The sequence below is a fragment of the Cnephaeus nilssonii genome (genome assembly GCF_951640355.1).
Source record: "Cnephaeus nilssonii genome assembly, chromosome: 1".
Lineage (NCBI taxonomy): Eukaryota > Metazoa > Chordata > Mammalia > Chiroptera > Vespertilionidae > Cnephaeus > Cnephaeus nilssonii.
This window is the reverse complement of record NC_137072.1, coordinates 94,474,605-94,489,691: the sequence shown is the minus strand read 5'-3', so window position 1 is coordinate 94,489,691 and position 15,087 is coordinate 94,474,605. Positions and strand designations below refer to the sequence as shown.

The 15,087-nt window shown below is 40.8% G+C and overlaps 1 protein-coding gene across 2 annotated transcripts in view; it reads left to right on the top strand.

The window, feature by feature from the left end:
- KLHL5 (kelch like family member 5) overlaps positions 1 to 15,087 on the top strand; it is an 84,761-nt gene that overhangs the window by 9,514 nt on the left and 60,160 nt on the right. Inside the window, exon 2 of one of the 2 annotated variants that reach the window (XM_079769139.1) lies at positions 14,531 to 15,003. The exons of the other annotated variant lie outside the window; for it this stretch is intronic. Within the exon in view, the coding sequence (XP_079625265.1) occupies positions 14,621 to 15,003 (383 nt within the window). The 5' untranslated portion in view covers positions 14,531 to 14,620. The remainder of the gene's footprint in view (positions 1 to 14,530; positions 15,004 to 15,087) is intronic. 2 annotated transcript variants of the gene reach the window in all.

The following is a 15,087-nucleotide window of genomic DNA, read 5'->3' as shown; positions in this document are numbered from 1 at the left end:
CTGAGTTTCAGCTAGCACGTAGTGAGAATTGAGAGAATGAGGTATTAGTGCAAACATTTATATAAATCCATTCAGTTCCTGTTTGGATTTTGAGAGTTTGGGTAATAAGGGACACTCCTATAAGAAAGTATTCTATAAATGATGTGGTGCTATACAAAATGCTACCATTCTGAAGATAAATGAGGGTCAGAGCTTTTCACCCTTTTTGATTTTTTAAATTTAACAAGAATGTATGTTTTAAGATTTTTAAATTCGAAGATAATTTTGAAAGTCATTGGGGGTCAGAGGAGCTAAAGGAGCTAAAGACTCACACTTGTCTAAGGACCCCATGGTATTTATTTAACACAATTTGTCCTAAGGCAAGGTGGAGATATACACTTCAAAGGGTCAGGTTTCAAAGGGTACAGAAGCATTGTCAGTTTGGGCAGTAGCCTACAGCTGTTCAGGTGTTTGGCCAACAGGAGGCAATAAAATGCCCTGAGCTGTCTGGCAGTTAACAGTCCTATTCAGGTTTGGGGGAAGTGCCGATTAGCCATTTCCAAAAGGTAAACTACATTTGACTCAACCCTGTTGAGCTCCCCAAGCTTCACCAACCTTTTGGTAAAACTCTTGTAATTATTACATGCTGGAATTGGTTTACGGCAAGAGATACTTATGTCTTCAGTCCATTTATGAGAGGGATTTGTTGAGTATATCAGGTAAGGTAAAGTATGCTCTGGTAACAAAGGACTCTCACATATTAGTGGTTTAAAACAACTAAGGTTTCTTTCTCAGTCACAATACATGTCCAGTTAGGGTCAGCAGGACAGCTCTGTTGTCAGAGTCCCAGTTGTCAGAGGCTCCATCTCAACACTGCTTCTGCAATTGTTAAGGCAGGGGAAAGATGTGATGAATTGCACATTAGCTCTTAAAGGCTTCTGCCTGGAAATGACACATGTAATTTCCACTGCCATTTCATTGGTCAAACAAGTCAAAATACTACACTCGACTTCAAGGAGGTGGGCAAATGCAACTCTATCAAGTGCCTCGAAGGAGAACTGGAATAGTCTGAGGACACCCTTAATGACCACTACTACACTAAGCAGGCTTCATGGTCCCATGAGTTAAAATAAAATCTGAATAAATAATACCCAAATTATGTTTTTCAAAATTCTATTTAGAAAGCAGCAGCATTTCTTTGTGTATGTATGTGTTTAATCACAGAATTATGCTAATGAATATTATAAAGAACATCTTTTATTAATTGGAAATGAAATCTTTTGAAAGAAGTAAGATGTACTATTTTAGCCAAGTGGATTTTGTTCTTTTTGAGTTATATGTTCATTCAATAGACATTTGGTTCAATGTAATGTGTAGAAGGCACTGTGTTAGATTCTATGAGGTTAAAAAGATGAATGGAAAGTTTATAACCCCAATAGACAATAGCTATAATTAAGTCCTCTCTCTTCCTTCTCCTTAAAATAACATTAGCAGAATCTTTCAATATGATAAAAATGGATTATGTATATATGCATTGTGGCACTTTGTCCCTTTTTGGTCTTAGGAATTATTTGGTGACAAGTTACAGAATATTACTTAAACTAGCTTAAGCAAAAAAAAAAAGTGTTTTGTTAGAAGAGGGATATAGCTTTATGTCACAGAGTCCAAGGGCAGGAAGTGCATCTGAATTTCAGAGGCAATTGTCATCAATAAAATCAATAGAAAGTTAGGAGTTAGGTCTGTGTTTCCTCTCCAGGTCTGTATGATTTCTTGCCAGTGCTTCTCTCTGTGCATATACTTCATTCCTCTTTTAATGTGTTGATTGGCTTTTGCTGTTAAATGGGTGTTTTAACCCAAGAGTTCACCCAATTAAAGGAAACTACAGTCTCTAGCAATTACAGAAGAATTATATTTTTTCTAAGTGCCACATCTTGGTTAGTTCTTAAATTAATCACTATCAGAGTTTGGAAATAATGTATCACAAGTTAGGATAATTGGCAACTTTGTATGTAATAGAGCAAGAGGCAGTTGTACTAGTTTGGGATTGAAGAAACCTATGATGCCAGTTGCAAGTTCTACTACACAATTAACATCAGCTTGCATATTCTAGAGAGACAGGCTAATTAAGATAATCAAGATAAGAAGGTGGAACTGGAGCTGACTTGTAGCAACAATATCCCCTCCCTGAACCCTGGCAGGCGCCACCTCCATTCTAATCCTTTCACCCATCCCTTCTCCCTCTCCCTAGGTATATAGAGTCCTAAATTGTCTAATTCTTACAAGTCATCTGCTTTAGATGCTGATACAGGGCTCTCTGGCTTCTCCCCGTGGCTAATAATGCAGGAAGAAAGGAGCTCTTAATAAACTGCCTTGCTTTGCTGTTTTCTGCCATCCAAAGTGGTCTAGACCAGCAGTCGCCAACTGATGATCCGTGGACACTGGTGGTCCGTGAGGTCCGAAAGGTTGGCGACCGCTGGTCTAGACACTCTATCTGGACATTTTACACTTTAGCATTCTATTGCCATATCTCCCCACCAACTTAAGTTATTTTTCTCTCAATAAATTCCCATTCTTTTTCTGGAAGCTGTGTGTACTTAGCTTATCTACCAGCGTTTCCTTGCATTGCTTACCTATGCTATATCTCCTTTCTTCCTCGTTGAAAAATATCCATAGCTTCACCTCAGCAGATGGCTGAGGAGATGGACTACAGGGAATTAGTTGATGTTACCTAGAAAAGGGAATCCCTAGGGGGGGAAAAATAAACAAAACGATGACAACAGAAAGGTGAGTAAAAGCTGTGTATGGGGTTAGGTGGATTTGTCAGGGATATATGTTAGACTAAAAGAGTAAACAAGGAAGGGAAGGAGTTTGGTTTCAAACTTCAGGATATCTGGACTGCATTCTAAGACATTCTTATATTCTTGTTGCTGTGCAGATGAACGAGTCTCCTTAGGTTCAACTAAACATTCAGACTCATAAAGCTACCATAGGCTTGTTTGCTCAGAAGGATATCAGACACGAACCACAGCTTGCCAGCAGGGCAGCAGCCCTGGCCCCCATCAGGGGTTGTGCTCCTTACAACAATCCCTATAAGCCGTTCCTGTAGCTCTCTAGGAGACATCCTGTCAAGTGAAAGCTGAAGTGCAAGGAGACAAAGCTCACCTCGGGTAGGTGCGGGAGCCACATTGGCTTTAGAAACCTCATGCCCCACAGAAGACAGTATCTCTTCCACAACTCCATGGACTTAGCTTCCAGGGTCCCTGAAAGCCATAGGCCAGTTACAAGAGCCATCACGCTCAGGGAAGTCAAAGCTGTGGCTTCCTAGCAGGTATTTATGGTCTTATTTATAGCTCTCTGAGTCAACATGCAAATTTTACTAATCATTTTTACTATAAGCAATGTTGCCTAGTCGCATAGGTGGCATACCTACTTCCATCAGACCTGAGTTAACTAATTGAAGGTTAAATGCAGAAAAAGAAAAGATTTTCACTCTATTCATATTTGTATTTTCCATAGTCCTTTTCATTTGGGAATTATTCAATAATATACATTTTGTTTCCTTTGATGTAGTGTGTTAACTATGGCGGGAAAAAGTGTGACATAGGAAGAGGGGTTGAGAGGAAGGTAAGGCTGGAAAGGTAGACAAAGACTTCTAGATTGTTAAAAACACTGAATTCCATATTAAAGATCTTGAAGTTTCTTTGTCGTGTAGGTGATTGAGAACAAAAAATACAAGTTTTAAGAGTGATGTGGTTAAGAACCACTTTGGAAGGTGGTTTTGACTGTAGTGGAGAGTGGATTTAGACTTCAGGCTGGTTGCTCATTTCTACTTAATATTTGCTTTTTGCGGGGAGAGATTTCTTCTATAGGCAGAAAGAAGGACTACTCAATTCTGTGCTCTATAGGAGTTTAGAATTGCTGGACGGATTCAGCCTGGTCCTTTGGAGGGGCCTGGATCAGCTCGTCCTTCTAAATGTATTGCTCCCCCCACCGTTGGAGATTGAGAGTTTGGGAGGACTACTCTGAACTGCCGCCTAAGAACCATGGATTAACACTAAGAAATTCTAGCCTCCACTGATCTCATTTGACTCACTAGCAGCCCTCATTTTGTTTTTTTGCTGGAGTTAAAGGATAGAACAGTCTTTCAGTGGATACCGTATTTTTCTGTGTATAAGACGCTATTTTTTTTCTAAAATCGTTAGACTGGAAATCGAGGGGCATCTTATACATGGAAGTCAGCCAAGGAGGGAGCTGTGGGTACATAACTGCCCATACCTTGTCAAGCAGGCTTTCTGCAATCACGAGCCTTATTGTTACTAAGCCTTATTGTTACGGCCCATTGTTATGAGCCATAATTGGAGGTGGAGGTGGAGAGTGTGCAGATGCAACAGGGACCTGAGCATACTGAGCTCATAAAGATGTCAAAAAATAAAAAGATAAATACTGGTAAGCGATTGTCCTTCTCTGCAAAATTCAAACTGAATGTAATCAGCTATGCAAAAGAGCATGAAAATAGAGCTGCCGAGAGACAATTTGGACCTCCTCCCACTGAGTATATGATCAGACAGTGGAGAAAACAGGAAGAACAACTCCTTAGGATGCCAAAAAAGAAGAAGGCCTTAAGAGGAAAACCAGCAAAATGTTTAAAGTATTGATTTCTTAATTTTGGGTTGGAAAAGGGGGGGGGGGGGGGGGAGTCTTATACATGGGGGTGTCTTATACACGGAAAAATACAGTATATTTGGTTTGTTTTTAGGTCTAGTTTTAGGGCAAGCCAGGGAGTTTCTTTAATGGTTAACTGGTTTAATTAACATTTGTAGTGATTAACTATTTCTATTTACAAGCAGCTAAGAAGCAGAGTGCTTCACATTTTTCTTCTATTGCTTACATTGCCCTTTATACTCTTTCCTTACCTGACTTACACTGTTCTAATATAAATATACAGTTTATTAAAAATGATTGGTCCTGCAGCAGAATTAAGTTGATCTGTGATTGGCTTATTATGGGTGCAGAGAACCCAGGCAATTTTGCTTGATTATATTTGTGTCTAGAGAGTACTGATTGATTACTTTTCTCCGCTCATCGCCATAAAGCTGCACAGAAGACAAACACTTGCTGGATTTGGTTCAGGTCAGTAAAAGACAAAATTACGTTTATCCACACTATTACTTTTTATTACACATAAGACAGTTGGGTGTCTCCGCACATGCCAAACAGGAAATTTAGCTGTGGTTCGCTGTCGTTACCGTGTAACAGTTCTCATCCTTGCGCTACAGCAAATGTGTACTTAAATTCACAAAATCTGAGGCATGGGTGGCAAGGAAGTCTCTTTTACCTTTCATCAAGTCAAAGGGCTATTTTTAAAAGTAAATATTTTGTTATAATCATGTTGTGGCCTTCATAGTATCAGCTGTGATAACTTTTATAGATGAGTTTGGGGCTAAAAAGGCCATAGAATATTAATTTAGCTGATTTTTTCAATGTTGCTTGCTCTATAACTGGATATTAGAACCGATAGACATTTGAGGGATGAAAAGGTTCTTTTAATGTTAATGTGGCTTAGCACTTGGCCCAAAGAAATAGTGACAGAAACTGGGAGGGAGCCGAGTGGGTGAAAATCTCTAAGGCACTTGTACTTGGTGAATAAATGCCATTTTGACATTTAATTATGATGAACTTAACAGTATTTGTTATATTAGGAGTGATGTGTCCTTTAATTACTCTGTGTTTTTTCCTTTTTTTAGTGCCTTATTTGCTTTAACTTTGGTCAGATTATTGGTAAAGAATTTAAGTCTGCTCTCCTGCCCTGTCCTAGATGTCTAACCTTGTACTAGTCCACCAGCCTCTGAACGTGCTTCCTCTCTACCCTGCCTCCTAACAAGGTGGTTGTGAGTTGCAGATGAGAATACTTTGAAAGCAAGAAGCCGTGTGTGTACTTGAAAGTATATGGTCCTTAGATTCAGTTCTGGTTCATAATGAACCCTTGCTATTCACTAGGTATGTAACCTCACTTCGCTTCAGTGTCCTTATCTGTAAGGGGAAGGGGAATCACCCCGTTTGCCCGAGTTTTGTGACAACTAAATGCCTCAATGTAAAGTATTTCACATATTATCTTGCTCATTTAGGCACTTAGGAAATACTAGCTGCTGTTACAAATCCAGGTCTTTACTCAGTACTTGTGCATGCTACTTACTTAACCCCATTTTACTGAACAGTAAACTAAAGATCAAGAAAACGTGATTTGCCCAATTAGGCAGTGAGCTAGTAGGTGATTTAGCTATTGGGCTCTTTCTGCTGCATCACTTAGGCTACCTTTAATAAGTGATAATGTGGGGAAATAATGGCAGAAGAGCTCTTCACCAGCTACTTCTGAAGACTCACAGCTCTAACCTAATGCTTCTCTTTCCTCTGTTAAATGTACTGACTTATCCCAAGGGTCAGCTGAACGCTCATGGCTAAGTAGGCTGCTCTGTAGTAGACCTGCAGGTACTTGCCAGAAGTTAGTTGTGTTTATTCAGAAACCTGTTTTTAACCGTTATGCTTGTTATAATAATTATAAAACATGAGTAAACATGTAAATTAATGAGCATAAAGAAAGGAGAATTCTTTCTTTGAAAATTAAGCTGAATGCTTAATTAATATAACTGAGTTATTAACAAATTTACTATCAAATTGGATAACTGTAAGAGATGGGGGCGGGGGATTATCCAAGTCCAAAGCAGTGCCTGTCAAAGTGTCCATGGACCAGCTAGCTAAGTGGTGGTTAAAGTGTTAGTGGTTTTCAAGGAAATAAGGAGCTCACACCAGAATGTAAATTAACTACATCACTAAGCACACTGTTTAGTTCAGCTGACTTTTTTTTCCCCATGCATGGTTAAAACCTTACTTCTCCTGAAGTAAGCAGTGCATTAATTTACATCTGGCCCAAGGTTTTTATCTCGTGGTGGACAGACTGCTGGTCTAATGGATTCTGTATTCATATTCTTTCAGAAGTACTTTTAAGTTCTTTCTCCATTTACAGAAACTGTAAGTGGAAATAGATGATGGATCATTGTGGGCATGGCTTATATAATAACGAGGCCCCAAACTCATTAGGAGGCCCATATCAAACAAAGCATGAACCCTATATGAAAAAATTAGTGAATCAACGTGTACTTATGTGTTTAAATTAAAATGAAATCTTTAATGATGTGTAAAAATAATTTTTACAATTACAGGCTTTCCCTGCTGTCCAAAAGTAGAGCATATCCTATGAAACCTTTCTAAGCTGAAATGGCAGCCAGTAGCCACAATACCTGACTATTTTGTCAGGGACCCTGACCTCTTTTCCCTTAGATTATCAAATAAAAAAATGATAACAGCAGCCCTCGCCAGTGTTGCTCAGTGGCTAGAGTGTCAGCCTGCGCACTGAAGGGTCACGGGTTCGATTCCTGGGTTACAAATTCGATCCCCGGCCCCAGCCAGGGCATGTGCAGGAAGCAACGAATCAATGTATCTCTCTCACATCAATCTCTCTCTCCCTCTCTTCCTCTCTCTTCTCCCTCCCTCCCATTCTCTAAATCAATGAAAAAAATATCCTTGGGTGAGGATTAATAACAACTACAACAAAAAACAACACAAAAAATGATAACAATAACCGACTAGTGTAAATGAGTCAAAATTATACCTATTTTTTTGTCATATCAGCAAAAATATATTTTTTGGTGTGCTGCAGAGTTTTAGTAATTAGTTTATATGTGCCATGAGCTGAAAAAGGATGAAAATCGCTGGCGTAAGGCAAAGAAGCAATTACCATTCATTTGTATCCAAAAACTAACTCACCCAATCATACCAAATAACACATAAAAACCTAAAATAACACTAACATATAGGGAAAGCAGGAATGCACAAAACAAACCGAGATAAGGTACAGATGCTCACAGACCCAGCTCACAGCCCTGGCGGCTTGATGCTGGGATGCTAAGCGTAGTTACCTGGGAAAGAGCGTGTAGTGCCACGCTCACTGCTGGAGGTGCCGCTGCCTTATAACAGCTTGCAGCCAAACAAATGCTGAATGCTATTTCTTACCTTTCTCTGTAAAAGTGAAAATCCTCTTCACATCTCTTTCAGTTAGCTAAATTGGGTTCTAATGTAGATCTTTCATAAAAGGGAAAGTGGCATGAGGTGAACTTTTAAAAACTGGGGGATACCTGTACTGACTTTTTCATTTGATGAACCAACTATAGGTTTCATCTGGCAAGGGGGCTTTTATAATACTCAGAGTTCCAACTTGACTAGAAATATACTTTTTAACCTCTGTAGCTATCTTAGCATCCTTAGTTTGTTACAGATGAATTTAAATTATTTGCAAAATAAGGCAGAATTAATATTTGTAATATAGAAAGAGCATCTAGATAGTGATAAGGAAAAAACACAGCATAAATACATAGTTCAGAAAACTACAAGTCACCCTATCCAGTTTGGCTCTCAATGGATAGAGCATCGGCCTGTGGACTGAAGGGTTCCAGGTTCGATTCCGTTCAAGGGCACATGCCCAGGTTTCGGGCTCGATCCCCAGTAGGAGGCGTGCAGCAGGCAGCCAATCAATGAGTCTCTCTCATCATTGATGTTTCAATCTCTCCATCTCCCTTCCTCTCTCTGAAATCAATAAAAAAAATTTTTTTTAAAAAAGAAGAAAACTAGAAGTCAAATCAGCCAATAGCCTATGAAAATATTCTCAAGCCCAGTAGTCATCTGGAGTTAAAATAATTATAATACTCATTGTTGACTATTGGGCCTAAGAAAAGACATTAGAGGGATAAACTCACTTTAGTTTTGGAAATGTGAGTTTTAGGAAAGTAAACTATGTATTTAAATATAAAATACACATACCTTTAACCCAGAAATTCTATTCCTTGGGATGAATTCCATAGACATAAAATCCTCACACATATTTTTATTTCAACATTGTTTTAATAATATAAAACAAAAACTGGAAATCAACTCAAATGCCCATTAGCAAGGAGATAATTTAATAAATTGTATTTTACATTTATGAACTATTATGCAACTGTTAAAAAGATTATTAGTTCATATATATATACTAGAGGCCTAGTGCATGATTTAATCATGCACCTGGTGCACCAGCGGGCTGGCTGTCTGCCGGTGCACCAGGCCTTCCTAAAGCCTCCTGCACGGCGGAGGCTTTCGAAAGGCCTTGTGCCGGAGCAGACAGCCGGCCAGCTCCCCCGCTTTGGCTTTTGATCGCGGGGGAGCTGGCCGGCTGTCCGCCGGTGCACCAGGCCTTCCTAAAGCCTCCTGCGCGGCGGAGGCTTTCGAAAGGCCTTGTGCCGGAGCAGACAGCCGGCCAGCTCCCCCGCTTTGGCTTTTGATCGCGGGGGAGCTGGCCGGCTGGCCGCCGGTGCACCAGGCCTTCCGAAAGCCTCCTGCGCGGCGGAGGCTTTCGAAAGGCCTTGTGCCGGAGCAGACAGCTGGCCAGCTCCCCCGCTTTGGCTTTTGATCGCGGGGGAGCTGGCCGGCTGTCCGCCGGTGCACCAGGCCTTCCGAAAGCCTCCTGCGCGGCGGAGGCTTTCGAAAGGCCTTGTGCCGGAGCAGACAGCCGGCCAGCTCCCCCGCTTTGGCTTTTGATCGCGGGGGAGCTGGCCGGCTGTCCGCCGGTGCACCAGGCCTTCCGAAAGCCTCCTACGCGGCGGAGGCTTTCGAAAGGCCTTGTGCCGGAGCAGACAGCCGGCCAGCTCCCCTGCTTTGGCTTTTGATCACGGGGGAGCTGGCCGGCTGTCCGCCGGTGCACCAGGCCTTCCGAAAGCCTCACGCACAGCCATGGCACAGACGCTGAGCTCGCGGCGCCACTGGCGCCGCAAGCTCAGCGTCCTGCTGGCCCAATCAGCTACCCCGGCCACCCTGAGTCCCGCCCCCTGCGCCTCCTGCTGGCCCAATCGTGGGCGTAGCGGAGTGATGGTAATTTACATATTACCATTTTATTATGTAGGATATGTATAGAGATCCTATATAATAAAAGGGTAATATGCAAATCGGCCAAACAACTGGTTACTATGACTCGCACTGACCAGCAGGGGCAGATGCTCAATGCAGGAGCTGTCCCCTGGTGGTCAGTGCGCTCCCACAAGGGAAGGGCCGCTCAGCCAGAAGCCAGCTCAAGACTGGTGAGCACAGCGGCGGTGGCGGGAGCCTCTCCCACCTCCGCAGCAGTGCTAAGGATGTCTGACTGACGGCTTAGGCCCGCTCTGTGGGGAGCGGTCAGTGAGACATCCCCGAGGGCTCCCAGACTGCGAGAGGGAGCAGGCGGGACTGAGGGACCGCCCCCAACCCCGTCACCCCCGAGTGCACAAATCTCATGCACCAGGCCTCTAGTATGTATATAATTGAGAAAAGCAAAATGCCAAAGATATATATATATATAATACGATGTCTCTTTTATAAAACAGTAACAAAACTCCTATATATGTATATATAAGTTTGTATATGCTTTTATAAACATGAAGAAAGATGTGAAGGCTTTACACCGGTCTGTCAACATTGATTGCTAGGGAGAATGAATGGAAGAGGATTGGCAAAATAAAGGTCTTATTTTAAAAAGCATACAATATAAGTCCACTGATACAAAAGTTTGGGTTTAAAAATATATATATATACTTAAATATATATGTGTGTATATATATATGAATACATATATATGTATATATTTAAATATGTGTGTGTATGTGTGTGTGTGTGTGTGTGTGTGTGTGTATGTAACTGAACCCATGATCATGGCAGTAGTGGTTAAATGCTGCTGCTTGGTCTTTGACAACCTGAGATCCTGGTTGAACTCCCTTTAAAATCAAAGAGCCTATTTCAATGGCTGACCTCTCACCTGCATCTCTAGGCTATTCAGAACAGCTACTACATTAAAGAGGTCATATTTAATGTATATCTTAATACCGTGGTGTAAAGGGTCTTTGGACCCTCCTGGAAGTGGGGGCATGGTTTAATATTTTAACGTTCACATCTCCTTAAGTGTTTGGATTTCTCCTCTGTATTATATTGAGAAATGTCTGGCATTTCAGTGGCCTTTAATGAAGTTCACTCTAGAGTTCAGGCTTCCACAGTCAACCAAACAACGAAACAATTAAAATCACTTCTAGCTATTGAAGCTAGCACATTGTAAGTAGAATCTCTGATAAATGCTCTCACATGGATAGATTAAATCCAATTAAAAGCTATATTTATATAAAATTGTATTTATCAAAATATAGTCTTCATTTGTAATGTTCATTTAATTATCCATTTCTCTGCCAGAGTGTAAGTTTAAAACCTCTTAAAAAAAAAGATTTGCCCTGGCTGGTGTGGCTCAGTGGACAGAGCATCAACCCTTGCACTAAAGGGTCATGGGTTCAATTCCAGTCAAGGGCATATACCTCAGTTGCAGGCTCGATCCCTGGCCCCGGTTGGGGCATGTATGGGAGGCACCAATTTCTCTCTCTCTCTCTCTCTCTCTCTCTCTCTCTCTCTCTCTCTCTCTTCCTCCCTCTCTCCCTCTCTCCCTCTCTCCCTCTCTTTCTCTCCCCCCCCCCCCCCCCGCTTCCACTCTCTCTAAAAAATCAATGGAAAAAATACACTCCCGTGAGGATTAACAAAAAAGGAAAAAGAAATCTGCCCTGGGCAGTGTGCTCAGTGGTTTGAGCATCGGCCCATGAACTGAAGGGTTTCAGGGACACCTGCAGGAGGCAACCAGTTGCTTTGTCTTTCGTCTCTTTCTCCCTCTCTCTCCCCCTCTCTTTGTCTCTCACTCTTCTCCCTCTCTTCCTTCTACTCTCTAAAAATATATCTTTGGATGAGGATTAACAACAACAAAATTTGTTATTCATTTTTCTATTTCTTGTGGTGCTTTGTACATATAAATGCTTGGTAAATAGTTATTTGAATGAAGACAATGATGGCAAGATCATTATGAACTACTACAATGGCAATTCTTTATTGTGTGGGTCTATACCAGGCGTCCTCAAACTACGGCCCGTGGGCCACATGCGGGTGTTTTTGCCGTTTTGTTTTTTTACTTCAAAATAAGATATGTGCAGTGTGCATAGGAATTTGTTCATAATTTTTTTTTAAACTATAGTCCGGCCCTCCAACGGTCTGAGGGACAGTGAACTGGCCCCCTGTTTAAAAAGTTTGAGGACCCCTGGGCTTTGCAAGATATTTACCATCTCTGGCCCCTGCCCACTCAATGCCTATAGCACTCTTCGGTCATTCCAACAACTAAAATCCCAGCCCCAACTTCCAGCACCCCTTTTGGGATGCAGGGGGTGTTGGTGTTGGTGCTGTTCTTGTTGAGAACCACAATGTTGGAGTAATTGAAATATTTCTAAGAATTGTAATATCTGTGCTGAGCCTTAAAGGATGAGTAGGATTCCACAGAAATTGGGCCCAACCATTGTGGCTCAGTGGTTGAGTGTCCACCTATGAACCAAGAGGTCACAATTCGATTCCCAGTCAGGGCACATGCCTGGGTTGCTGGCTCGATCCCCATTTGGGGGACGTGGGGGCAGGCAGGAGGCAGCCAATCAGTGATTCTCATCATTGATGTTTGTATCTCTCTCCATCTCCCTTCCTCTCTGAAATTAATAAAAATATATTTTAAAAAACACCACAGAAATTGAGACACAAACAGCATATAAAAGAGGGAGCAACATAATTAGACTCTACCTTGACAGATGAAGTGGTATGTCTATGTTGGAAATAAAGTTGGATCGGTAGAGTGGAGTTAGATTTCTGACAGAGGTGTGAGGAAAGGGAAGTGTCATTTCACTCTAATGCATCTTGCATACTACTGCCTAATTAATTTCCTAAAACTCTGCTCTATTCAGTAGTCCACTTAGTATTGCCTGCTAGTCTTTATACCTTTGTTGTGTGCTCAAGGCATTTTATCTCATCATATTTATCCAACTGTACTCCTTAAAATTAATTAGGTATGTGTGGCTGACTGAGTAAAGTAATATTTCCCCCTTTCTTTGTCAATGTGCTCACTTCATGCTTTTTTTTTTTAATGTCTTTATTCCTTTATAAAATCTATCATCATTCTGCCTATTCAACTTTTTCCTACTCTTGGATACCTTCTCTTTAATATAACTGGCCCATACCATCCCACACCATCCTGATATCTCCTTTTTCTTTTTTATAGTGTTTATGGTTTGTCCTATAATACTTAGCACAAAATTGTATATGGCTTTTCATGCCTCTCACTCTGATTCTCTTAAAGAGCTGTGTGAGGTTAAGATATATTGACATATGCCTTGAAATATATTTTAAGCCTCCAAAGCGCTTTTTTTTTTCTTGGTCAGTTGATAAAAGGCATTGCCCTTTGAGTGAAATACTTGATATAGTATTAGATATTGAGCACCCTGAAAAATGTTTTTTATATTTAAATTATCAAATATTTTTGTTTCTATAACTGGTTATAATTATTTTTGAGTATAGGAACCAAGATGCATATATCTATGCCTCCCCCAATGCCTAGTAGAGTATCTTGCTCACAGTAACCACTCAATATTTTATAATTTGATTGCATTTGATTGATTTTTATTTGCTTTATCAATTTGCCTTAATTGTAACCATGTTTAGACCATTGTTTTGTTTTGCTAACAATAGAGGGTACGATTATGGTGCCTGTACACCCCCAAAATAGTCCTATCCCAGTCCTTGGTAGCTTTCTTGAGCCACACTTTCCTTTTTCTAAGTAGTATCATAGAAATTTGGATATTATCATAGTCCGATCCTATGTTTAGAGCAATATTGGCTTCATGTTATTTAGTTGAAGAATAAGTACTGCCATATTTTGATCCTTTGTAGTTTCAAACTTTTTCTCCTTATTCTTTGCTCAAATGAAATCTTACCCAGAATCTTACTCTATTAATTAAATGCACTCCTTTCCTAAAGGGAGAAGATAGAGGTGGAAAGCAGCAAACTGGAACCTCACCTTTTGTTCCCTTCCTCCTTCCTCATCCCCCATCCAAAGAGCACAGCTTGAAAAACCACTATAACTCATCTAATTAAAAAATGCTTATTAAAAAAAAACTATTCTTTTGTGATATCTCGTGGAGGAACTTAGTGTAAAAATAGAGACACTTTAGTTCTACAGTGATTTTTAAGTACAAAGGAAAATGCTCTGGAATAAATTTCTTGTTTCAGCAATAAAAGAGTTAATATACTAAGCAGCAGAGACTGATACTGTGAGGGATAGTGCTTTCTGTCTCTGTCATTTGTGGTTTAAGGAAAGGGGGTAGTGTTCTGCATTTGAAAGGGCTTTAATGAATGCTGTCAGTGTTTGTGAGAGCTAATGGTCAGCATGGGAAAGGAGAGCAGAGGAAAGTGGGCTAGCTGCTTCAGGATAGGTGGATGAGTTTGCTCTGATTGAACGGAATGTTCCACCGTGTTTCATCTTTATTCATTATCCTTTGTTCTTTATAATCTGACATAGTGGTGTAAAAGTAAATGTAGATATATATGTGAATGTGATTTATTTTCTTTTCAATCTGTTTATTGTGTACAGCAGGGCTATACTTCTCTTGTCTTGGTTGGATGCACAGATTTGTGTGCAGTGCTTTTTGCCCGTTGCCTAGACGATCACTTGGTTTCTCTGAGGATGTCTGGTTCTCGTAAAGAGTTTGATGTGAAGCAGATTTTGAAAATCAGATGGAGGTGGTTTGGCCATCAAGCATCATCTCCTAATTCTACAGTTGACAGCCAGCAGGGAGAATTTTGGAATCGAGGACAGACTGGAGCAAACGGTGGGAGAAAGTTTTTAGATCCATGTAGCCTACAATTGCCTCTGGCTTCAATTGGTTACCGAAGGTCCAGCCAACTGGATTTTCAGAGTTCACCTTCTTGGCCAATGGCATCCACCTCTGAAGTCCCTGCATTTGAGTTTACAGCAGAAGATTGTGGCGGTGCACACTGGCTGGATAGACCAGAAGTGGATGATGGCACTAGTGAAGAAGAAAATGAATCTGATTCCAGTTCGTGCAGGTCGATGATTTTCTTACTGTTAGAAATGGGGGGTGGGGTATATTCTCTATAATGTTTTAAGATAACTTAGTATTATTATTTAAA